This window comes from Acanthopagrus latus, chromosome 15, assembly GCF_904848185.1.
Source record: "Acanthopagrus latus isolate v.2019 chromosome 15, fAcaLat1.1, whole genome shotgun sequence".
Lineage (NCBI taxonomy): Eukaryota > Metazoa > Chordata > Actinopteri > Spariformes > Sparidae > Acanthopagrus > Acanthopagrus latus.
Genome location: NC_051053.1, coordinates 3,066,706 through 3,093,443, shown reverse-complemented (window position 1 = coordinate 3,093,443; position 26,738 = coordinate 3,066,706). Strand labels below are relative to the sequence as shown.

The 26,738-nt window shown below is 40.9% G+C and overlaps 1 protein-coding gene across 3 annotated transcripts in view; it reads left to right on the top strand.

Annotated features, from left to right (window-relative positions):
• The first annotated feature begins 9,015 nt into the window (after nucleotides 1–9,015).
• LOC119033630 (heterogeneous nuclear ribonucleoprotein L-like) overlaps nucleotides 9,016–26,738 on the top strand; it is a 60,999-nt gene continuing 43,276 nt past the window's right edge. For 2 of the 3 annotated variants that reach the window (XM_037123970.1, XM_037123969.1), the window contains exon 1: nucleotides 9,016–9,470. In XM_037123970.1, coding sequence (XP_036979865.1) covers nucleotides 9,243–9,470 — 228 coding nt within the window. In that variant the 5' untranslated portion in view covers nucleotides 9,016–9,242. The remainder of the gene's footprint in view (nucleotides 9,471–26,738) is intronic. The other variant, XR_005079326.1, reaches the window with a different exon arrangement.

Genomic DNA, 26,738 nt, shown 5'->3' with positions numbered 1-26,738 from the left:
TAACGCCATGGGGACTCTACGAGTGGGTCCGAATACCTTTTGGACTATCAAACGCACCAGCTGCGTTCCAAAGGAGCATGGAAGGGATGCTTGACACGCTGAGAGATTAATGTTGCATCCCTTACCTCAATGACGTGTTGTGTTTCTCCAAGTCCTTTGATGAGCATATGCAGGTGTTACGAGTCCTCCAAGCCTTGCAGCACCATGGGGTAAAGCTGAAGCCAGAGAAATGCGAGCTCTTTCGCAAAGAGGTCCAATATGTTGGCCGGTTGGTGTCGGCGGAGGGGGTAAAAATGGATCCCAAAGACCTCGAAGCAGTGCGGGCACTGAAAAACAAGACACCACAGACAGTTGGGGACGTCAGGCAGTTGCTTGGGTTCCTGAGCTACTATCGCACATACATGCAGGACTTCTCACGTATAGCCAAGCCCCTGTATGACCTGCTACAGTCAAAGACCGATGCCTCTCAACCTAAGCCAACACAAGGAAAAGCAAAATGCCACCAGCAGTCCTCCTGAACCCCAGTAGACTGGACCATGCAACACCAACAGATCCTTGACCAGCTTGTGGATCGGCTGCCCCAGTGTTGGCGTACCCCGATTTCGACCGCCCCTTTACGCTCCACACAGATGCCTCCCAAAAAGGCCTGGGTGCAGTTCTCTATCAGAACCAGGATGGGAAGATGAGGGTGGTCGGATATGGGTCACGCACACTAACACCGGCGGAACAAAACTATCACCTACACAGTGGAAAACTTGAATTCCTGGCGTTGAAGTGGGCGGGGTGTGATAAGTTTCGGGATTATCTGTTCTACGCCCCACACTTCACAGTCTTCACGGACAATAATCCACTGACATATATCCTAAGTACTGCCAAGCTCAACGCAGCGGGTCACCGGTGGGTGGGGCAGCTGGCCGATTTCCACTTTGACATCACATATCGGCCAGGCAAAACCAACATCGATACCGACACCCTATCACGCTGCCCCCTGGACATCGACACCCTCATGGCTGAGTGTTCAGAAGAGTTATCAGAGGAAGCGGTAGGTGCTGCATAGGAAGGAAGCAGGAGAGCACAACAGGGAGATGTGGCCTGAGTGGCAGCCCTCAACCTAACATCCCCTAGCCAACCCCATGTTGAGCCTCTGCAGGAAATCAGTCACGAGGAGCTGGTGAGGGAACAAAGAAAAGAAGATATGGAGTTGAAGGAAAACGACACACCACAAACAGAGGATGACAGAGGAAGAGTTGACATGCATATGGGGAGGCTGTTAAGAGAGTGGAGCAGACTACACATAGAGAATGACCTTCTCTACAGGAAGAGTGCAGGCAGACAACAACTGGTTCTGCCCGCCACCTACAAACAAACAGTACTCGCCCAGCTACATAATAACATGAGTCACATTGGTGTTGAGAAAGTTCTGAGCCTAGCAAGGGAGCGCTTTTACTGGCCATTTATGAAAAGAGAGATAGTAGAATATGTGACCAGAAAGTGCCCTTGCATTAAACAGAAAAAGCCAGCCACACATGAAAGAGCACCGATGAGAAGTATTACATCAAATTCACCCCTCGAGCTGGTGTGTATCGACTTTCTTCACCTGGAAGCCTGCAGAGGAGGATGCGAGTATATTTTGGTAGTGGCTGACCACTTCACCAGATTTTTGCAAGCCTACCCCACCAGGAACAAGGCTGGTAAGACAGCGGCTGACCGACTTTTCAACAATTTCATTCCCAGATTTGGATATCCCGCAAAACTCCACCATGACCAGGGTCGAGAGTTTGAGAATGAACTCTTCAGAACTCTCAGACAACTAGCCGGTGTCGCCCACTCGAGAACCTCTCTGTACCACCCTCAGGGCAATCCTGCAGAAAGCCTAAATCGCACACTGCTGCAGATGCTCCGCACCCTGGGAGAGAAAGAGAAGGAGAATTGGAAAGACCACCTGCCCCATGTGCTCCATGCATATAATTGTACAAAACACGAGGCCAAAGGTTTCTCCCCATACTATTTGTTGTATGGCCGTCATCCCCGCCTCCCAGTAGACATACTCTTCAGCCTCATGACAGATGAGGGAACTGAAACCAATGGACCAAGAGGATATGCTGAGAGGTGTGCAGGAAAAATGATTGAGGCATATCACATCGCAAACACAAACAGCCAACAGTCCAGCTCAAAAGGAAAGGCACACTACAATAAAAGGAGCAGGGGTGTGGTTCTTTAGCCTGGGGACAGAGTCCTCGTACGCAATCTTAGTGAACGAGGGGGGCCTGGAAAGCTCAGACCCTACTGGGAGCAGCTTATTTACATCATGAGAGAACAGGTTGGAGATAATCCGGTGTACAAAGTAAGCCCTGAGGCGGGAGGTCAACCAGTTCGTACTCTGCACAGGAACCTCCTATTACAAGTCAACGACCTACCTGTAGAGCCTCTCCAAAACCCGACCACAAATACAGCTAAGTCACGAAAGAGAGTTAAGAGAGCTTCAGATACCCCAAGACCCACACATGAGACACAGAGCCCAGACCCAAGTGACTCTGAGGATGAGGAAGGCGAGCCTCGTTACTGGTTGCGAGTAACGGTGGAGAGACTGAGAGCTGAGAGTCACTTACCTGATCCACGTGTTACTTCTGACTTCCAAGACAGATCTGAACAGAACGAGACCTACCTGGGAGAAACAAAGCACACAGAACCTGGACAGGAAAGGGAGTGTTCAAGATGAGGAACAGGAGACATCCAGTGAGGATGAACGAGACATGGAACAGTTACATCCTACAGCCGTTCAAGAGGAGCTGCACACTGTCCATCGAGAGGACAATGTCCCCATACCGCGACCTGAACATCGGAACCCGCTGAGACAGTCCACCAGAGAAAGACGGCCAGGTTATGTGTTTACATACCCCTCCCTGGGTCAGCCAGCTTATCAACCGCGGTCCACTGTGGGTGCAGTTGGAGTCCAGTCAGTACAGTGTACTCACCAGTGTCTCTGTCCATCGTTCTTCCATCACTTCCAACCCCCATCCATCACCTCATACCCTTACCTTCCTGTCATGTATCCAGCCCACTGTGGATGAGACGCCATGAAAGACAATTACATACTTTACATACTCACCTGAAGAGATTTAAATCACCATACATACCATACATACATCATACATTTCATTCTTAATCACACCTAACCTATACATTTCACACGTGAGAGTTAGGATGTGTTTAGAAGAAAAAAAAAGAGAATATGTGTATGTTCAGAGTGATGTTATTCAAAGTATTTTGTGTCAGGAGCCACTTTTGTTTGTTGCGAAGTGTGTGGTACACCTTAATGTGAGGACATCAAGTTATTTTTGTTTATTCCTGGTCCATACCTGTTATTGAAATGAGTGAATCATTTTACACAGTGCTACATGAATGCTGGCAATAACCAACTCGATGTTTGATACAATTGCCACTCCTATTGTGAAAGACAATGTTAGTGTAGGGGGAACAAAAGTAAAGCGGAACCAAAGTGTAGTTATGGGTGCCCTGCGGTGCCCAAGGTGAGCAACCCGGCCCTTTGCCCGCAGACCAAGATTTGGGGAAGAAGATGGCGGTTCACTCTTTTAGTCATTGATTCCGTGATTCTGTTTTCCAGGTCGGTACATGGTAAAACTGACAAAGACTGTTCTCTCTTAAAGTGTATAGTAGTGCACGATAACTGCAATGAGCCAGCTGGCGGATTTTTTATGTGTTTCGCGGAGTTGAAGAGCTGCGTTGATAACCGCGAAAATGCTAGCTTCTGAAGACAATGGCATTAGCCGCCATTTAGTGTGTGTGTGTTGTGTCTGTGTAAGCGTGGTTCTGTGTACTGATGTCCTCACTCCCTGGCTGTTCTTATTTCAGTTGTCGAGGTATCCTGACATGTATTGAATGATTGTTAATGTTAAAGGAAGCAACGTCTTCAGTTTACAACTTAAAGAGAGGTTCCTGAAGTTTTTAAGGAGCAGTTATACTGTCTGGTCTGTGTTCGAAAAGCCAAACCGTTATCCCAGTGTGTATTGTGTTTCATGTTTCGAGCCTAAAGTCATTTCAGTATTGATTTAAAACCTAAGAGTGGTTATTATCTACATTATTACACTGATTTAATGATGGACTTATTGTATTAAAAACAAATACATATCTATATGAGATAAATACATGATCTATTTGATAGACATGATTGGACTTAAAAAAGAGTGATGTTTATTTGCTTAAATACATGATTTCTGAGAATGTGTGGAAAGGAAAGATAAGTGTATTGATGTGTTTGAACTTAAATTAACAAATGGATGTTGAAACTGACACAAGATTTCACTGGGGACTGTTTTATACAAGAATTTTGGAAATGTGTAATAAATCAGACCGAGATTTGGGGAAGAAGATGGCAGATCATTCTTTTAGTCATTGATTCCATGATTTTGTTTTCCAGGAGTACACACAGAAGAGTGAGAGCAGCGTATCCAGGAAGAAAGAGAAAAAAAATCATTTGTTACGACAGTTGATAATATTTGAGACTCGTAACATATGCCCATAGGATACCCTTGTCCAGGAGGTACTGGACCAGCTCTCTGTTATCAAGGGTTAGGTCCCTAAACCTACAAGTTGTTACTTTAGAATGGGATTTAAATAGGGACTGCTTCAGCTGGTAGCGAGGATACTCGCCTAGGTTCTCAACACCTATGTCTGAACATCTACCCTGCTTCCTCTGGTTTGGCAGCTGATATGAATAGCCCTTGAGTCAGATACCACCACCAGCCATGCCCATTAACGACAGCTCTCCTCTACATTGATCTGGAACTTAGTAGGGTGCTAAGTTGAATTTTAGGGGTTTTGGTCAACCCTAAGGGACTGTTACAATTTGTTGGGCTAGAGTAACCTTTAAGAACCTTTAAGATTGAACAATTATTAACTATTTTTACTTCCATTAAAAGAGACATAAAATCAATGTCTTCCTTAACTATATTTGAAGGTTTATTATAAAGTTGTAGCAAGGGCAAAGCATATAGGCAATCTTATCTCAATTCCTATCAATCAGTATCGAGAATACTGATTGATAAAGATAATAATTCAGTGTATATAATAAAGATTAATCTAAAAAAGCTGAGGCTGGTTAAATTACTTATATAGTAGAGAATGAGACGGTCAAGCCTTCTGGGAAGCCTTTCTCTGTCTGCTGAAAGTCCAAGTCCTTGAGGCAATTCACCACCCCGTCTGTGGCCCCCAAATTCCCTCAAAGTCCAAATTCATGGCAACAGAGTGAACAAGAGAACTCCAATATCCAAATTATAATCCACAGTTGATCAGTAAGAAATGGTTAATCTTCCTTGTGCTCTGTTATCCTTGGATCCAACTGCGAAGCTCTTGAGGCCCATTCTGCAATGTTGCTCACATACTCCATCTTGTAGGTTAATCCAAGGTAGGTGAATAGAGGAAGAACATCCTCTCCTCTCTCAGCTGGCTGTCTATAGTTTACAAGGGAGACTTTGCTTACTTCCTTATGTGGCCATGCAGCCGCTTCCGGTAGCACAATGACGTACTGGTCAACTGTTGTTCCTCTTTTTCTACACAAACTCATTGTGAAATCTTATCCTTTACCTCACTTCAGGTTGTGCATTACTTTTGACTAATTAATCTCTTACTTTGATTCTGTAACTGTTTTCTATTTTTATAACTTTATTATTACTTCATTGTAACTTCATTGTAATCATGTCAACAGTCATTACACATTTGATTATTGATACAATATGCTAATAGCAGAGTTCTTGTATATTTCTTAATCACTTGTTAGAACTAGTTATAATGACCTTTTACTTGCCAATGGTATACGGCCAGTGTGTAGAGATCTCAACTCTTTTGACATAATGTACATTTGAAACTGATATCAGCAATTGTACAGTCACAAACCAAAGTAGTGGACAAATTAATCTCTGCTTTTGATATCCCCCTGTGGTCATTCATTATTTTTTATTTTTTATCTTCAGTGGGGACACATTTTATCCCCACTTCCCCATGTCAGACTGAATAAATGAAATGCATTTATTCCCTGTAGGTTGCTAAAATGTCTAATAGGTTCACATTTCCATATTAAATGCAAACCGTGCACAGGTCATATCGAATACACCCTGGTTTATAAACAGCCTATTATATCCCTTGATAATGGAGTGCACTATGAGACACTCGAACAGCCAATCATTTATCAGGTCTGTAGTTTGATTATCGTAATGTGGCTGACAACAACAGAGGAGCATGTCAGAGGAATTACTATGGAAAGCAGTTTTAACAAGACCAGCCATATTTCACCTGTAAAACAATAACTCATGCAGCAGTAATGTCTGCTCCTTGCAGTCTGATATGGCGGCCTATGAGCCACAGCTGTGTCAGTAAACACACCAGCCCCCTTTCACCTCTGTCCCAGTCTTCTGCTTCTCCTCTTGTTGTCACACAGTCCTCTAAAGCTACTATTCATTGCTGGAGTTTCTCTGGGCAGGTTAGGTAGAGCAGAGAGGCTGGCTCTGCCCTCTTTGCTCCACCTATGAGACCGGACTTAATTAAGCAGCAACAGCCAAAGTGGTTGGCCCAACCAACGTGGCAACTATTGCTCATAATCTGACATACCAACACCACTGCTGGCCGTGTGTTTCACAGACTGTAAAAAACCCAAACACATCCATCACCACCAGACTGAGAAAATGATTGCTGACGGAGAGGAAAATGTGAATAAACACAGTGCTGGTCAGGTCACAGTTATGACAGAATTTGTATTTATCTGTGTTTGTATTTGTGCCTTTTCAATTTTCTGTTAACATAATTATAACCGATGTAACTTGATTAAAAATAAAGAGGTTACATTCTTTTAATTAATTAATTTATTTGCGTTCTTTTGTTGTTTGATGTTTGTCTTTTGGTTAGGCATTTCTGCTTTAAATCAGAATTGTATTAAAATTCTAAAAATCTAACTCTTTCCTACTCAGATTGTATGTGTTTTTGTGATTTTAAGTCCATTGTGTTAATACAGTATGTCAAAATGAAACAAAAACTGTACAGTCACACGTGCGGTTGTGCTGAAAATAATGACACCAAGCAAGGCAAGGTAAATGGTTTTTAAGTTGAAATTTAATGGCAAAATCAAAAATAGTCAAAAACAGTCCATTATACCATGGAATATCAGATTTCACAACAAACCTAAATATCACTGACATCCCACCTTCAAACACAGCCTCATTTGGCCATCCATGAAAAAGCTACTTAACCTTCCACTATAGGAATACATACTTCCTACGGGCAATTCATTAGTTTGACTAAATGGTAAAAAGTTGTTTAAAGTGTGAAATACGTGCTTTCATTTGTCAACAGAAGACCTACCATCCCCAACTCTTGTCACTGATGAAGGATCCCAGCCTCCAGGTGCTATGGCTCCCTGTCCTTAATACTAATTTAACCTGTGAAAGAAATAATACTTCTGAGTTTTCCCTACTGTTGACAGTTCCTCATACATTAATAACAATCAAAGGAAATGCAGCTGTTGAATTTTTAAAAATGTTTCAATGGTGTGAGCACCACAAATTAAATTTCCTTCATCTCAATTGTGTTTGGGTGAAGGCAGATGTCGCAGATAATTATGGTAACATACATAATGTGAATTTCTGGCTGCAATTTTGGTCCCAGTAATATTTGCTCTTAAATTGTGCTAAAGTAGATCACATTACATGTTTAAGTTACATTTGAGTATTGTGTTTATAGCTATTGCTCATTTTCAACTTTTGTCCCTTTGTGTTTTGAAAGAGCAACATCCAAGGAGGTAACTCCAACACTTGAGTGATCAATGCTGTAACTTTATCAATCAGTCAGTTAGTGAGGGACAGACTTCCTTGTGTTTTTTACGGCAGGCCCCGACTTTGCTGCTGTCCAGCCAAGAGAAGAATAGGCTCCCTTGGATCTCCTCATGAAAAGTAATGAGAATGATTTTCATTTAACATTGGCAGGTTTAAAGCTAGGGTGGTGAGTTATTTCATAATTGTAGAAAATGTCTGTAACAGCAATCAATAAACCAAATGTTCTTGGAAAAAGAATCCTGTGCCTGTTGCAAGCCTCTTATAAGCCCATCCAAGTATTTAATTCAGATCAGTGAAATTTGTGTTTGGTCTGGCTACTCCTCTACCTGCAAAGCTCTGCCAATGCACTTAGTGTGCATGCATATAATCCTCCACAAGACTTGACTTACACGACTTACATAACTAATAGCCATGTTTGTTGTTAACATCAATTATAAGAATGTCAGTTGTTTTCCTGAATTTGCGCGAGACAAGAGCTAGTTGGATACAGTTAGCGATGACAACAATGCTTTGTGTTCACAGTACATCGCTGAGACTATTGTTCAGTAGCTAAACCAGCAGCAAAAAGTAGGCAGTCCCTGAGCCACAGAACAGAGCTGCTGTGGAAGCAACAGGGTTGTTGATTATTCATTTTTATGACACTCAAAAGGCTAAAGAATCTCATAGCGAACACATCTCCCAACTGACATCAGCATAATAAGAATAATACACCCTCATTGACATGAATAACCATGACATCTGCCAAATGTTGCTGCCTGAAATTAAAAATAGGTGTGTTATCAATCAGTGCAGCTACATTTTTCAACTTCACCTGACCTTTTTGTTGGATATTATGGCCTACTTAGAACACTGTTCATTGAGCTTTGAGCAAGGTGAATGCCTTTAGTAAGTGCCTACAGATTTCTTGATATGATGGCTGACACAGACAAATAGCCCTTCTTTGGTGATGCAGCAAATAAACGCTTATATGGACACTATCTCACTTTGTGCTTTTCCTATTTTCTGGTATCTTAAGCCTACTGGTTCTGGCTATCCCCCCATTCCCCTCTCAGTTCCCTCTTGCGCACTTCTCTGCAGAGTGTGGAAAGCTTTCTGTTGACGCATCGTCAACGGCCAATCAGACGCCGTATCTCCAAGGTGCAAGACCAATAACAGAGGTGCACGGGGCGGGATGAGCACTATCCACTCACACCTCCACACATAGAGTATCACTGGTGTTGGGGAGCAATTGAGAGACACACAAGGACTGAGAGTGGAGACGGGGGCAGGGGCAGCTAGGCGCAGACGCACAGAGGCTGCTTTACGAAGAGGCACAACGGCATAACTGCTGACATGGACGTGTCAGTTTGACCAGCTCCAGACACACTCGCGCCCTACAACAGGTCCACTGCAGCCGCAAGCATGTCGACGGTAGAAGGAGCCGGGCAGCGCGACGAAGGAGAGTACGGAAGGGCGGCAAAGCGGCTGAAAACTGAGGAAAGGGACACGGAGGCGGAGGAGAGAGAGGAGGGGGAAGAGGAGCTAGAGGAGGGGGAGGATTCGGACTCCGGTTCGCTGCCCGGCAACGGAGAATCAGCGGTGGACAGCCGGGCCCGGTGGAGCGCCAGCCAATATGGAGTAGGACGGAGGGTAGGAGAGCAAAAATATTATCTAACGTTACCCTGCAGTACCGCATCACAGACGACCGCGTGCATGTGCGCGCTCGTGTGATTGCTGCCACTGTCATTCTGTCAGTGTGCTAGCATTCCCAAACTGTCTCACACTACAGGTTACTTCATGTCACCACTCTTTCTCACAAATAGGATGTTCGCTAGAAAATCCAAGCTAAAATGCAGGCAACAAGAAACCACGAAATCACGTGTCCAGTGCAAATAAGACATGACCTGATGTGAAATAATTTACACACTGATAAATATATTTATAAGGAGCTTGTTGTGGTCAATTTTTAATATGATTTCTTATTTTCTTTTTTTTTTTTCAAGTTTTTTTTTTAAGTTTTTTTTTTTTTTTTTTTTTTTGCATTTTCTGGCTTTATTGACAGAGCTGAACAGTGCGACAGGAAACAGAGTAAGAGAGGGGGAGTGACCCGCAGCAAAGGGACATGGGCTGGGAGTCGAACCCGGTTCCCCTGCAGAGCCTCGGCACATGGGTCATGCACCAACTGAGCTAAGCATCCGTTTTTTGGTGCAGATCCGTGTAAAGGGATGGATTCTGGATTTTTTTCTCCCTTTCTTGAACACTGCAAGATGGTGGTGGTTTTCCATGTTTTGTCAGTTTCTCAGAGAACAATGCATGGATCTTGAGGAAAAATGTTGGCGTAATAGGGTGGCTGGCATCTATGAGTTGTAAATCAATTATGTGTGGTTTGAAAGGGCTATCAGGTTTGAAGTTGGATTAGGCTGAAGTAAATTTGGGGACTGTTGGGCCTACTGACTTTAAAGAGTAAGGGCCCAGTCATCCTAAATCTGAGTCCTTTTTACATAGAAAAGGCAGCACATTTGCTCCAAGGTAAGGGCGGCAATGTGCTGGCCTGTCTTCTAAAACCGAGGCATAATATTCCTCCTTTTCCAAAAGCCGCCTCTGAGGTAGGCATACACATGTGATGTGAAGCTCGAAGTTGGGCTGTGAACAGTGACATAGAATTTGTCTTCAAAATAAGAGCTTAAAATTGCACCATATGAGTTTAGAACTGGGTTTTTAGTGGGGGGGCTTCTAGTTTGAAAGTAGCGACTGGCCTTAGCTTGCCGACACAACCAAACAACAGAGACCAAGGAGACGGTAGCTTCTCCCAGATCTCTGCGGCTGTCCAGTTGCCCATCTTAATGTCTGCAGATGAAATGATGGACTGACTGCTGTGATCAGCTGTTTCTTGGTTTTAAAACTCCCCGGCTATGGGTCATACAACAATGCAGGTCAATGACACCTCCGCCCACCTCACACAGAGGCTGGCACTGCAGTAAGTGTACCCTCTGAGGCGGAGAATCGGCAGACCAAAACAATGCTGGAGAATACCCAGGAAGCAGTCGCATGTATAGACAAGTGTTGTTATGATTATAGAATTTAAAACTTCTATGCAATACCTTGAAAAGTGTTGATTTTTGAAACCATATGGCAAGGCAGCCAAGTTGGGAGGTCAGGAGGTCACTCAAATAGAATAGCTGGTCCACCTGGGCCTGGGTTGAAGTCAGTAGCCTCATTCACACTGCCCTTTGAGTATGGGAATCATGCTCTGATTCTCTGCATCCTCCCGTGTCTGAAAGTGGTGATGGGATGAAATTTCACTGTGGCTCTGGTGCACCTTTGGAGGTGGTATCAGAGGTCCAGCAGAGGTGAGCCGGCATCTGTGTGAATGAATAAGCTGGAGGTGCCGAGCGGTGCTGTGTCGATCTGATGGTGTGCACAGTCTGATAACTGACTCCCTCACTCATCAGCTAAAAGAGAAATGACCCGTGAAGCAACATTACATGACCAGATAACAGTAACGTGATAATTGGTGGTATCTTTGGCAACTCACACGAGGAAAAAAAAACAGTTATATGTGGAAAAGCATTGCTGCCCAAAATACAGCATCTGTCCCCTGTGAAAAACTTGTCCTGTCTTCTTCCACTATTGTGTTGTTATGGTTACTGTTGGGGATGTCCTGATCAGGTTTTTTTGCCCCCGAGTCTGAGTCCTAGGCCGAGTCATTTAATTTTATATCTGCCGATACTGAGGCCTGATCTGATACTTCTATAATACATTTAAAAAATGAAAAGCGAAGAAACAGATCCAGGATGTCCCTTATTTTTATTTTATATACCTTATTTTATCATTTAATACTCAACATAGGTGTGATTGGCAAAGGACAAAAAAAAGCAGGAAAATATACGGCTCCACTGTGTCTCTCTTTACATTTATTTTGTCCCGTTGTTGGCTTCAGCTAAGAGAGAAATAGTTCACCCCACACGTCCAAAATTCTTAGAACACAGGGGGCGGCTGTAGCTCAGCAGGTAGAGCAGGTTGACTAGTGATCAAATCGCTGGTTCAAATCCCGGCTCCAGGCAGGGCTGAGGTACATGTCGAAGTGTCCTTGAGCAAGATACTGAACCCCATATTGCTCATCAGTGAGGGCCCTGCAGTGAGCTGGCGACTGGGAAAGGGATAAGCGGTTACGGACAATGACATGACATGACACAGTGTTTCCCCTAGAATTTTTTTGTGGTCCTCTGTAACCTAGCAACACTAGGAGGGTCCAGGTGCATACCCCCCCCCCCCAAAAACATTTTGAAAAATAACCCTTTAAATGGTGACTCCTGGTGAGATTTTTGAAAATAAATTCATTTTCAGAATTTCAGAATCAGAATCTAAGACATGAGACAAAATTGTGTAGAAGTTGACATTACTGCTTGAAAACGTGTTAACCTCTTGAACATTAGAGAACTTTTACCATTATTTTCTTTATTATTATCTATTTCTTATGGAAACAGAATCAGAAGTTAGTGGGCCACATGACATGGAAGCTTTTGAGGAAAAAAAATCATAATTTAGGCACATCAATATTCATATAAAATAGATTAATCACTTACTGTAAATACAAGAGGAAAAAAAAAGAGCTGTGTCTCATACCCGACCTGTGCCTTGCGCACACACATTTTTCCCATTTTGTTTTGAAATATTACAGATCTGATAAAAATAATGAGAATGTGTATATATATATCTATATATATCTATATCTCTCTCTCTCTCTCTCTCTCTCTCTCTATATATATATATATATATATATATATATATATATATATATATATATATATATAGAGAGAGAGAGAGAGAGAGCTATATAGATATATATATATATATATATATATATATAGATATATATAGATATAGATATAGATATAGATATAGATAGATAGATAGATAGATAGATCCCATCACTTGATAGACACCATCACTTGTGAGTAAGAGTCAGACAGAGTTACTGATGCCGATTATGTAAGGGAAAATGTCCGCCAACGTGTCCATAATCAGGAACTGATGGATGATGCGGAGGCCATGTTCACTCCTCCAGTAAATAGGACAGATACAATTTGGCAATGGGAGATATTGTAGTCCGCTCAGCGATGAGCCAGAAACCTAACACCGTGCTAGCAAAATTCAATATCAATAACACTGCGTAGGGTTGACAGTAAAAAGTAAATATAATTTGACAGCATGCTAACTGACTAGCTAGCTAACCAGTCATGTCATTGTCCCCAAATCAATATCAAGATTTTCATGAACAAATGATCAGCTAATTTAGAGCAAGAGAATTTAACTTTGTCACTTTCCAGGATGCATGGTGGGTCAGGATCTCAATCACAACATATAATAACAGCATCCATATGATTATAAACAGTCAGCTGGTACATGTTTAGATTAACAGGAGGACACCGGGAAACACATTGAAAAGACCACACAGATGCCATCCTCATGGCGTATACTGTCACGCCTCTTTTGGATCTGCAGCATTGGCTTGCTGGATGAATTGACACACTGGTGCAGATTTATGCCAGAGCAGCTTGGTTCTGTGTGAACAAACAAAGGTGGAGAATTTGTGAGCCTTCACTGCGGAGATAAGGCAGAGTCTCTTTGTGAAAAGGGCTACTAACACTGGCTAACCCCCTCCACTTAATCGGCAGGTTGCTGACTTTGGCAAACAACCTAAACCTAGACAACTCTAGTACTGTTATTTTCCACCAGCACTGTTGGCCACGCCAAATCAAACCAAGTTGTACTGATTTGCTTTTCCATTCCCAGTTACACTATGCTGAATTTGAATTGAAACTATAAAATGTACAAATTCACAGACAATCACAATCACATCACAATCAATCTACACAGGTGTGTTAATTATAGGTTATCACCAGTAGGTGACTTGTTAATTTTTAACTGGGGTTATGGCCCAATGGGAGCACCGCCCTGCCCCGACACAACTATGTACACCTCCCAAAGGACATTGTTGCAGGGCGCCTTAACCATAACTGTGACATTTCTAATTCTGCAATTCCATTTTATCTAGTTATCTTCCTTTTCTCCTCACTACAATTGCCTCTTTATAACTGTTTAAAGTAATTAGTAAATACACCTTTAAATTGTATGCAGTGGACTGAGTATATTGAGGGAGGGTTTTCTCATGTTTCTCACAATATACTTCAAGCAGGGTTATAAGGTCTTAAGTTACATGACTCACATGACCCCTTGTAATTTTTTACCATCTAAATTCCTTGAAGGACACAAAATGAACATTGTGCAAAATAGTAGAGCCCAACCAATTTATTGGTGGGCTGATTTTATTGGACGATATTAGCCTTTCACAGATATATCGATATTGCCGTATATTGACACAGATTGCAGATTTTAGTTAGAAATGTCACTTGAATTAAACAGTGTGGGCAACTAACTCTGTTGAGCAACTAACTCTGTTGAGAGTACCAAGAGTAATAACTAGGTCTGTTTCTGTATCTACTTTGAGAATCTGTGTCAGGCTCTCACAATGTGTCCCCAAGCACCACTAGTGAAATGAAGAACAGTATTGGGTAGGGATGCAATGCAATACTGACGCTGTCATTGGGTATTGGGCTGATACTTCAGAACTTGAAAAAAATTCACCAATGCCAGGGCAGCTTGTCAGTTCTTGTTGTCATTTCGGACAAGCGGACTGTGGTCTGAATCCAGACCCAGACGCTGTTCTATATGAACCTGGACCTATAGTCAGTAAATTACTGAAGTATTTTAAATTTTGACAGGTTGCTTCTCTTTTGACTGGTGCCGCTGACTGGTTTAGTGGATCAGGAAATCCTCTAACCAATTGCATGCAAGTTCCCACATCCCCCAAGCCATCCCACATCAAATCTGTGCATTCCATGCTCTGTACATTGCGACTCTGAATACAGACAGATGAAAGAGGTGAGAAGAGATACAGGAAGAGTAGACAGAAAGACGAGTGAGACAGAAACAGAGAACATAACTACACATAGTGCTCTCTAAGAGCTAATGAATGTTCCCCCAGAGTCGCTTGGATTTTTGCTCAATAAAAAAAGCTGATGGAGGGGTTGTCAAGGAGTGCATGAGTGCAGTAGCTGAAACCTGACTTGAGGGGAAACAGAAAAAGAAATGTTATTTTTCAAAAATGTAATTATTTATTTTAATATGCAAAATTTTAAAAAGCTATTTATTTTCACTATTTTGTTTTTAAATGCTGCCCTTCTTTTCTTTAAAGAGAGATGAAAATAATACATAATAAAATTGTCAAATGTTCTTTCTTTAATTGATTTGAAAGTCAGTTCTTAATTACATGCAGATGTTGACACAACTACTAGGCTACCTCAAAACCTTAAAATGTGGAGACTGTGCAATAGTATAATTGAAATATTAAGTTAACTATGTTAACTGTGTAATACTTGTCATTGTTTGATTTGTCAAATTTCATTCAATGTGAAGACAATGCCAATGTGGAGGCTTTTTGTTGAAACAGGAAATTATGATTATTTATTTTTATTTAATTTATTATCATTTGTTGTGCAAATAAGCAAATAAGAAAATTAATCTGTCTTCAAATTCAGTGCATCTGCAACCTAATAGTTATTTTTGTGGTAGAATTATTGGCAACAGTACTCGGCATCAGCAAGTACACAAATTAAAATACTCATACTCGGCTTGAAGAAAATGGTATCTGTGCAACCCTAGTATGGGGCATTTGGGTATCCATAAGAAAATCTGGAAGAATGATCCACTTTTGATCCCAGGTCTGACGATTGTCACAGGCTAAATACAGTTTCTCTATTGATTGAGCTCTTCAACTATTTTGTGTCGAACAAGGACTATGCATTAGAATACAAATCAGTATTTAAATTGAAAAGCAGCTGGAAAATTATAGGCATAATTATAGGAGAAAAAGGTGGATTTACTTTTTTCAAAGGTACACTAAGAAGATAGAATATGGTAACATTATGGTTTTCGAGGATACTTTGCCTGATCCCAGACAAGACTTGACTATCACCACCAAGACCAGACATTATAGTTTGGAAGTGTTTGTGTCATGGTAAATTGTTAGTCATCAACAACTGCTTCACTGTAAGTGTTGTGCAGTTTGCAAAGAACCTTAAACTACCAACATACATTGTCATTTCCATAGTTTTAAACCGCAGTATGTCTCAAAATTGTTCTGATCAATGTAATTATGTGCACCTTTGGCCACAATCAAAGCACACATATTCTGTGTGGATAGGTCTCAATCTACTTGCACATCTGGAGACTGCAGTTTTACTCCTTTCTTCTTACAAAAACTGCTCATGCTCTGTGAGGTTGCACAGGTATCGGTAAAAACAGCTCTTTTTAAGTCGAACTGCGAATTCTTTATTAGATTAATGTCTGGGCTTTCCAGAACATTCAGCTTGTTGGAAAATAAACCTTACCAGCATTCACAACCAATTTTCATGAAATCATAACATATTTTTAAATTAGTGTTGTGCTTTATGCAACATTGATTTGGGTTAAATTTAGCTATCAATGATAATGATTATCAGGAATAACTATTGATTACTATCAATAATAAGATCCAATTACATTATGTCACCTTGGGAACACCACCCTTGAAGAAGGGAAAAGATGGCCAATTCAACTAATCAGTCACATAAAAAGGTACTATATTGTCAGTTTGTAGCTCTGATAAATAACTACAACTAAAATGATCATAACAGCTGTAATGGTCAAAGAATTGTGGGGACAGAGTAGAGGCTGACAACATTCGATCTTGATTATAAGCTTATTTACAGCAATGTAGGTTCAAACATCTTTTATTTAACTCAAAATGAAAACAACCTAACTTACACCCTGAATCTGTGTCATACTTCCACCATCATCAAATTAGCTGTGAAGTGAAGCAAACTAGCAATAACCTGAATACTCACAGATCACAACAACAACCAAACAGTGAACAAACAGAGATTGAACATGTGTGCATTACATCAACCAGAGTTAAGAAGTCCTGGGCTTAACAATGCAATGCTGTGTGCTACCTAGGCCCAGTTTAACTTTACCAGTCTTTGAAGAAAAAGTGTGAGTGGTTCCTTGGCTGACTAGCCAAACAGGAGAAGGTTATAATCCCAATGTTGAACAGTGCTGTTCTTGCTGTGCAAGGTCTGAATCAAAGAAGGACAACAGCTGGAGGAAACTGGTTGCTCCTCTCTTTTGCAGGGAAAGCAGCTTGGTAATAAATTGCTTTGTGTTCCTCTGAGTTCTTCCTAGTTGGCAAGCTTTGCGTCACAGCTGCTGGTGCTAACTGAGATGGAATACTAGTAGGACCTTGTGTTGCTGTGAGAAGTTGTTCTTTGGGATTGCTGAAAATGCAGCTCTTGGGCCCAGAAGAAACCAGGAGAGGAGGACTGGGAGGGTAAGCAGTGCTGTGGGGAAAGAGTTTGAGAAAAGCTAGAGCAAAAGGGAGGCACTGGAGTTATGACTAATTGGTCATTGGGGTCTGTCACAATGACCAATAGTCACTAGGTGTGATGAGTAGGAAATCACTTGCCCTTTCTTGTTGTAAAACACAATTTATTCAAACCCAACATAAAATGTGTTTAAAGTACAGTAATCATAGGTAAATAAAACATATGAGGTGCAATGAGCCAGTCACAGACTGAGCCCCTCCCCCATCAAAACAATGCAAGCATGGCAAAGTGGCTGCTCATGGCTCCGTCTTCCTTGGTGAAAAAAAAAAAACAAAAACAAACAAAAAAAAAAAAAACCTGAGAAACTTGACATTTACACCTCAGTACAGAGCCGAGCAGTTGCCAAATGACTTGTGTCAGGTGAACTGTTTTTTAGCAAAGAAGCAGACCTGAGAAATCATAATTATAGGTGTAATGCGTCAGAGTTAGCACCTGTCCGATTCATATTATCTGTCAGGCTCGGACAAAAAGAGAGGACTCAGATGCTGAATGGCAGAAGTAGTGACAGGTTTCATTTTACTGAGTTGCAACTCTTCAGACAGAATGACGAAGCAAAATGCTATGAAACCCTATGGAAGGACAGACAAGACAAACAAGACATAAAACACAGAGGAAACAAAAGACGCTCGCGAAGGTGGAAAACTATTCATTATTCTAGATCTATGAAAATTAAACAAAACAAAAACACGCCAAAGAGAAAAGCACACAGGCTATGAAAAATTATCTACACTGCTTATATACAAGATTAACAACGAAAAGCACTCCACAAGGAAGAAAACAAAAGGCTATGAAAAAAAAACCCGCTAAACTGAAAATCAAATTCTTACCAGAAAAACTATTAAAACAAAATCACTCTTCTAAAGAGGTTACAAATTCAGAAAATAAAACTTGGCAATACTTAACTCTGAGGAATGCAAGACTGTGAGCAGGGTTGAAGTATACGACAAGACAACGAAATACTCTGGCAATGCAGACAGGGGAATACAAAGACTTTATACTCATGGGGGAGGGGAACACAGGTGAAAACAATCAAGGATTAGGGATGATGTCAGACGAGGGACACAAGAGGAAGGGCAAGTGACCTGAAAGGAGAGGAGAGTTACCTTTCAAAATAAAACATGAATTTCCCAAGACAAAAAACCCAAGACAGGACATCCCTCACCATGATGTTACATTATCAGCATATGATACCAGAGTGACTGTTAACTGCTGCTAACAGTAGCTGCTGTTAGCTAGCTAGCCCTGTTAGCCACAGCCCTTTTAGCTGACTCTGCTTGGGCAGGGAGCTCAGAGGACAGGGGGAGGGTTGGTTTTTTCACTGCTAGCTGGTTAGTATGTTATTGACATAACGTCACGAGTATGATTTCTTATTTTGTTTGTCATCTTTGCTATGTTTTTAATATTTACAACTTAAATTTTCAGAACAGTTTTAGTTTGCAAATATGTTCTGGATCTGCCAGAGAGCTGACCATGTTTTTATTCAATGAAACCTATAAAAACACAAAATATACTACTGTGTGAAGACATTATGACATCAAAATGTTTTTGATGCACTTTACTGTACTGTACGGTACAGTATTGAGGAAATATGTTTCACAAAACACACTGTTTTTGGTAGTATAATAAGAGTAAACGGTAGAAAAATCGGGATTCCCAAAAATTAAAATGGAAAAAAAAGGAATTTGGGAAAAAATAAAACAGACTTTATAGGGCCCTACCCCAGTACCCAAAAGCTTACTGTCATAAAGTCATTCTTCATTATCATTATTAACTCACTTTTTTCCTAAGATTAACTTGCATGATCAAACAGTGCTAATTTACTTACTTAGTTTTAAGAATCCTGTCTAAATAATAATTAATATTACTGAAGCAATCTGTTGGTTGTCTTTGACGGTGATCATGGATGAAGAAAACAATTGGATCATGTGGAATACCTACTGTCATTACATCAACATAGATCAACCAAATGTTGTTAATTTTACAGATTAGTGTTTACTTGTGTATTCCCACCAACTGACTGCATTTGCTCTAATGTTACTATGCAGTGCTGACGTGAGGTAGCATTATTCTGCAGTAATAATGATCCTGACTTCGTGTTCAGTGTTGCTTGCTTTAGTGATGACATTTAACCTACCTGATGCTTGTTCTTACAGTCGCTAAGCTGACATTTTCAGGTAAGCTTAAAGTTTCTCGTTTACATAAAAACAAAAAAAATTGCCACCACCTTACTTTTTAAGGTTAAAAGACAGAGGCCTCTCACTGCAGCAAGGACAAAGCCTCTGTACATGGGATGCCTGCTCTACCATCTGAGCTAAAGGGTTATCCAGTCCTTCAAATTTTAAGCATCAAGCACATGTTCTAGTTGTTGTGTAACTGGAGGGTGAAAATCTAATATGGTCAGTGGTAGAGACATGAAACAGGAATTTTTTAAACATTCTGATTATGGCACTTTCAGGCCAGCTGTATTTAAACAGGGTCTGTGGTCTGCTGTCTGTCTTCTTAGTTCTATATGTGCATTTGGGTAACAGAGATAAATGTGTGTTTTAAATGGAGCTCCTTGCAGAGATGAATAAACAACAGAGTAAACAGAGAAGTGAGTTTTTTAGTTCCAGGATGTAATATATACGTGTGACTATCACTGTCACAGTTCACTCTTTCCTTTCTCATCATCTCCCCATTACAAGATGAATGGATACTAGATTGTCTTTCTCAGACACACGCATGCACACACACACACACACACACACACACACACACACACTCTAAAATAGATGTAGTCGAGGACTCAAACATAATGTTATTGTTTTTAGATCCTTGTGTTTTTAAAAAATGACAACAAACTGGCCTTATAACAGACATGTGTCTTAATACTTAATACTTGTGAGGACCCCTAAACCATTCTTTAGCCCCTCACCACCTGACTCTAGTGGTTTAAAACTGAAATCGGAAAATACACAGACACACAAGCACACACATATACAATCTTGAGTGAAGGTGGTATCGCCTGGCTGTGTAATCAGTATTACATGCATGTAGTATTGATTCAACACACTCAGGTATGCATGCACTGACAGTTACACGCACATGCATGCACGCGCGTGCACGCGGACACACACGACATCTGATAATTAGAGGGTGATTAAGATGATGGATGGACTACTTAGGGATTCATTCCTTCAACCATTAGTTACAGTCAGAAAAATGCATGGCAAACACCTTAAAAATTGTGCAGTTTACAATTTAAAAACTGGATCACAAGCAAGAAACAAGGGTACAACACAAGTATTATAGATAAACATAACATGATAATGTTTGGTGATTGTATTGTCACATTCACACCCAAGGTTAGCCTCAGATAGCCAGTCAAGATGGTCACCTATGATGACTAATTCTTTTTCAGTTAGTGTGTTTGCATGCACTAACCTGGTTACAGTAAGCTTTCTGTAGTAATCTTACCTCTTAAATTTCATGGAGACAAGAAACCTCCAGTCAAGGAGATTAGAGAAACTGGATTTCCCCAGTCAGACTGATGGAGGAAAGACTTCACATAGGAAAAATGTGTCACTGTGACAGCGGGGAAAGGACTGTCACATATAGGGCTGGATTTTTGCAGATCAGTAAAAGGTGCCTTTTGTATACAAAAAGTATTTTGTATCCTTGAAGATATGTAAACAAAATTACATTGCTGTATGCATTGCATAGTAAACATCATATGTTGGTGGATGTTCAGGAAATGAGGTATGTGCTTGCTGTCTCTTTCCAACATTTCTATTTCTTTAATTATTATAATTTTTTAAACACATTTTTGGCAAGGAAGACAAGCCTACTACCTGTGGTTTGAGGCATGCCCTGTTGCAGCTTTGTAACACATACCTAGTGTCAAAAGCATGTGGATGAACCCCGGCTTTTCCACTGTAAGCTGTCCACCAGGCCCCTTTCTTGTCATAAGGCACACAATGATCAAATGATTCCATTAATGTTGGCTGCTTTTTAGAGGGTGTTTGGGAGACTGCCAAAGTCTTTTTGCAATCTTTGTCAGATCTGCTGCATGCTTCTGTTTGAGACGTTGAAATAGCGGGCTGTGGTTTGTTTGAGGTATGACGCCACAAAACCAAACTACCAATGAGACTGTTTTTTGGAATGAACTTTGCTTGCTAACTAGTTAGCTCCGCTTCGGTCCGCTATGCAATGGAGTTTGAAGCGAGTTTAATGTTAATGATATTACGATTGAGCTTGGTTGTCACAGTAAAAAGTCTGGAAACGTGCAGACTAGAGACAGAGACAATGCTAACAGTGTCCAAGAGTTTGGAGACTGTGTTGGAGACAAACACAGCTTTTGCTAGTTGTGAGCCATTAGCTTCATGGTGGTAAATGTAATAACACATACAAACTAATATTATATAGACACACTAACCATTCTCAAATGTCCTGCTGCAGCCACAGAGTCTGTACTTCTTCAGGAGCCTCTCCTTCTGGGTCCCATTCTGGGTCAAACTGGTACGACTGATCGAAAAAATCTCTGTGAGCCATAGTGATACATATATACATCCACCATAAACATTAGTGCATGCTACTGCTAATGCAAGGGGCATCCTCTCCCTGAGAGTGAAGTAGCAGGCAGGGCTCTCCAAGTAGGCGTTGACAGATGGAGCTCATTAGCATTTAAAAGTGCAGACACGGAAACAGGCTGCTCTGAATAGAGCCCTGTAGAGCGACTTTTAGACAGCTGAAATTCAGGACCACAGATGGGTTTTGGGCAATGCATATCGATTACAGAGCTGTTGGACCTCTGACAGCTGTGTGAAATTGATGAAAAACAATGGGACCTTTAACTGTGTCGAGTCTGTAGCAGTCTACCCATGTGGAGGTTTTTATAGTACCTGTAGAGAGAGATCTTAATTTGCATGTGTGTAATGCTGATGTGTTTTAAACGTGGGTGGGTTGGTTGTATGAGTGTTGACATTTTGATTATTAATCTAAATTGATTGAAACAAGCTTTCAACTTCAATCATTGAAGGCACATCTCTATTACCTGATGGTTGCGATGCTTTATTTGATCATTTCACCATGATTTTTTTTTTTTGTGTGGTTCTGCTGTGGTTGAGTAGGCTGTGTTGTTTTTATGTTTTAAGAGGTTTTATTGTAAATATGTTTTACTATTGAACGTTTTATTTTGGAAACCAACTGGATGCAGTATACAATTTTGCTTTATGACTTCCTGTCTGGCTCCATCTGCTCTGTGCAGCTTGACATGGCGGCACTTCGCTTCTGTCAAAAAATAGCCTTGTATTCTCCGTAGAGCCGAGTGGAGAGCTGCTTCTTGGGCGTTGTTGAAACATGCCCTGGCAAGGCCATTGGAAACATGAGCATTGGCTAGAATTCCCAAGACTGGACATGGTAACTGTACCAGTGAAGTACAACAGGCCTGGTGAAATCTAGGTTATTGTGTGTGCATAACGACAATCAACTGACTGGAACCAGAGGAAACTTGGTGATGGAGATGTTGGGTTTATTTTCTTTCTCAGAGATCCTTTATTGTTTTAATTTACTATTGTTTCGGGAGAGGGTTTACTGAGGAAAGTTTTTTGGATGGTACATTTTTGTTGCTGGAATCTTTATTATTTGGTGAACTTGTCTGATCCTAACCTGGCAAAAGCCACCAAGATAACTCAAGCAGTTGTTGTAAAGACCCCTGTTTTTTTTAGAGAAGTTATCAATGTATAAAACCAATGATCTGTCGATCTCTACAAATCTAAGGGCACATTCAGGCTTCACCATAGGAGGATTGGTAATTTAGCATGGCAGTCCTACAGTGATTCCCCACATCAGCAGATGAAAAAAAGTGTTGCACAAGACCAAATTCAGTGTCTACACATGACTCATTACATTTCACTCTGCTGTGTTTTTGGTCATTCATGCTGCTAGTATGATCACCAGCTTACATGATTGGTCACCACAAACTGACATTTGGTTGTATTTCTCAAAAAGTTGATTACGTTAAAACATTGCGGCCAACTGCGGTTTCCTCATGAAATGACGATCCAAGTGGAATCTTGATGTTGGTATTTTGGAGCCAGTGTGAATGTGTTAGCATTTACTGTATACTGATTAATGTGCTAAGAACTGCAGGGTTTGGATGTATGAAAAACAAAGAAGTTGTATAATAGTATGCAACAACAGTAGAGATGTATAATAAAATGCATTGAATGAAGATATAATAACCACCTCTGACTTTAGAGATGTATTAGATCTGTATCCAAAAATTTATTTTCATTGCAGCCAACTGCGGTTTTCTCACAAAATGATGACCCAAGTGGAATCATAATGTTGGCATTTAAAAAAAGCGTTTTCTTTAGAGCCAGTGTGAATGTGTGTACTGATTTGTGAAAACAGTGCTAAGAACCGCTAGGTTTGGATATATGAAGAAAAAGGAAGTTGTATAAAATTATGCATACAGTAGAGATGTATTAATAAAACGCATTGAAGGAAGATATAATAACCACCTCTAACTTTACAGCTATGTATTAGATCTACAGAAGTCTGTATCTAAAAAGTATTATCACTGCAATCACTGTACTCAATTTACAGCTGAGGATAATGGACAGAACACATCTATAGACAAATGTGAATGCTATGTGTTCTTCTTTTTAAAAACCTGCTCAATATTCGTGCCATGTGTGTACAGAAATAATGCTAACATGCCTGAAAAAGAAGCTGTAGGAGCCATGAATGAATTGGTGGGTGCTTTTTCTATTAGTCACCAGATGAAGGGATATTGTTATTTTTTGGTTTTTGTTTTGGCTCTGATATTTTATTATGTGGTCATATTGAGTAGGGGATAGCAGGTCATGTGGATATGGGCAGGGTTATTACGGTAGTTAATTTAGGCACCTGATAATTTCTCATTGTCAGAGAAAGAGGGTGAGCTGGGTTGCTGTATTTTTGTTGACCACTGTTTATCTTTTGATCACTGCGATTACTTTGATTTTGAGTGTGCATTTTTATCATGACTTGATTATTGTTTTTCGTTGATAAAAAGTTAAAACTTATTTTAGAACAGGAGTGGATTCTTTTAGGAAGCGTGTTAGACAATCAGGCCAAACCTCAGTCTCTCAGTGACTCATTTGTTCATTTAAGTCACTACAGAAGCCGGCAGCATGGTCAACAGAAGGAACATTGCCATGCCACTTATATGAGCCATCTGCCTCTATGTATAGACTAAAAGGAATGTCAGTGTGAAAGAACAAAAAGAGGGAAAGGGATGGTTAATGATAGAAGAAGGAGGCAAGCGGCGGAATACAAGATCAGAATAAGAGAGGAGGATAATCAAGATACAAAATTAGAGACAAGTGTCAGGATTTGACTAGAATTTCCTTCTACAAGTACTCTCTCCTGTCTTCATTACTGTGTACTGATTCTGAGGCCTCATGAGTACTTTATAGTCATAACTGCCTCCAAAAGAGCCCTATTGTGTTACAACATGGGCCCTTGCCAGCACTGTTGCCCTTTAGAGACCACTGATTTCCTGTATGTCACCAGTTTATCCCAGCAATCACACTGGGAGAAATAGAACTGCTTCAGACTTCCCACTGATTAATTTTCTTACAGACGGAAGCCAATTGTTTTGCTAACTAAATCCGAGTGGACTGGCTGGATGTGTAGTTGCTGCGTGGTAAAATAAATTATCCTTTTAAAACTGGTCTGGGAGGCTTTCCACTTGTTGTCTTTCCACTGTCTGTACTGTAAATTTACACTTGGTTAGGTACATTATTAGGTACACCTTTGCCCCCATAACAGTCGTAATTATTGGTGGGATGGATTCAACAAGGTGCTTGAAACATTCATTCAAGCTACTGTGAAAATAATCAGTAACTGTTGCATGGATTGAAGTTCTCCGTCACTATGACTGATCTCCGTCATTCAAACTTCACAGAGGTGACTTATGAGATCAATGTAGATTGAAGGAGAGCAGTGTTGGCTGATTTTTATTGACAGATTGTCACACTCTACAGCCAATGGCATCGTTAACAGTGTGTGCACACCTGACCAATGACAGTGTGGTGACCCACATAGGGTGGGATTTAAACACGGAACGGCTCTAAAGTTTAGCTGCTTAGCTAGCCATGACTCGTAGTGCTGCTATGTTATCAATTTGTTTTTGAGTTTAGTCAACACATGATAACCCGTCTGACACGGGGAGTCTCCTGTTGTGTGCTACATGTGTGAAATAACAACTATAGTCTGGACTTTGTCTGGAGTGTATCTGTGTAAACGGCTTCATTCAGTGTCACTCCCTCCCCTCTGGCACCATGAGTTACCATGGTTACAGGAATGCCCTGAAACTTTATAATGATGATCAAGAAGTTTTTGGTTAGTTTGGCTGTACAAAATCATGAATGTAGCCTGATTGTAGCTCAATATTGAAATCTTGTATTATAACATATAGTAGAAATGTAAAGCCTCAGAGCTTCTTTGATTATTAACAGTATGTTAGTGATGATAGAAAGGAGATAATTTGCCATCAGACTGACAAGGCAGCAAAAGTTGCTGTTTGTATGATGTATTTTTCTGTTAAATGATAAGAGGCTCACTTTAAACAATATTATTGACAATGATAATGATTAACTGGAACTTCAAGCAGTTGCGAATGGAGGCCAAGCCTCCCCGCACGACTCGGACCCCGTGCACCACAGAGCCCATGGAAGTTGGCCCCAAAGGATGACGGGCTCGGGGCAAAAGTGAGGACACAGGCCAACGTCTGAGCTATGGTATTCGCTGTAATGGGAATTGCACTGGAAATACAAAAGGCTGAATGTGTGCCGATTTGAATTTGTTGTACTAAGCCAAGCCCACATTGACCAGTAATGACCACCTTCAAGATATGGCCTCAGGATTGGCCCTACATCATACTGACCAAATTTCGTAAAAATCGTTGTAGCCATTCAAGAGATATAAACTTCCCATCTTTTTAGCGCCCCCTATTTGGCTCATCCCTTCCCAGTCTCATGGCAACCAAGGAACTCAAATTTGGTGTTAATAGCATTTAGTTTTTTAGTTTGACCAAGATATCAAACAGTTTACATTTTATAGCTAGCTACAGAAATTTGTTTGTTTAATGATTTGCGCATTTTTTGACCGAGCAAAATTCTTTTGATAGCTTAAGATCAGGTCCAGTTGAAGAGTGTACGTGCCAAGTTTCACGCAGATTGGACAAAATCAAAAAAATAAAAATCCTTACATTTACAATAGGGTCCTAGGAAACGTGTATGCTTGCATACGGCCCCTTGGGCTTGGCCCCCTGATTAAAGCTGCAAGCCGCGATGAACGGGCCCTCGCCATCTGCACACGTCAGGCCTTGGTGCCGTCGGACTGTGCACTCACTTGTTACTTGCATGTCACAATGGGGAGAAAACAAGCAGTAAACATATCAATC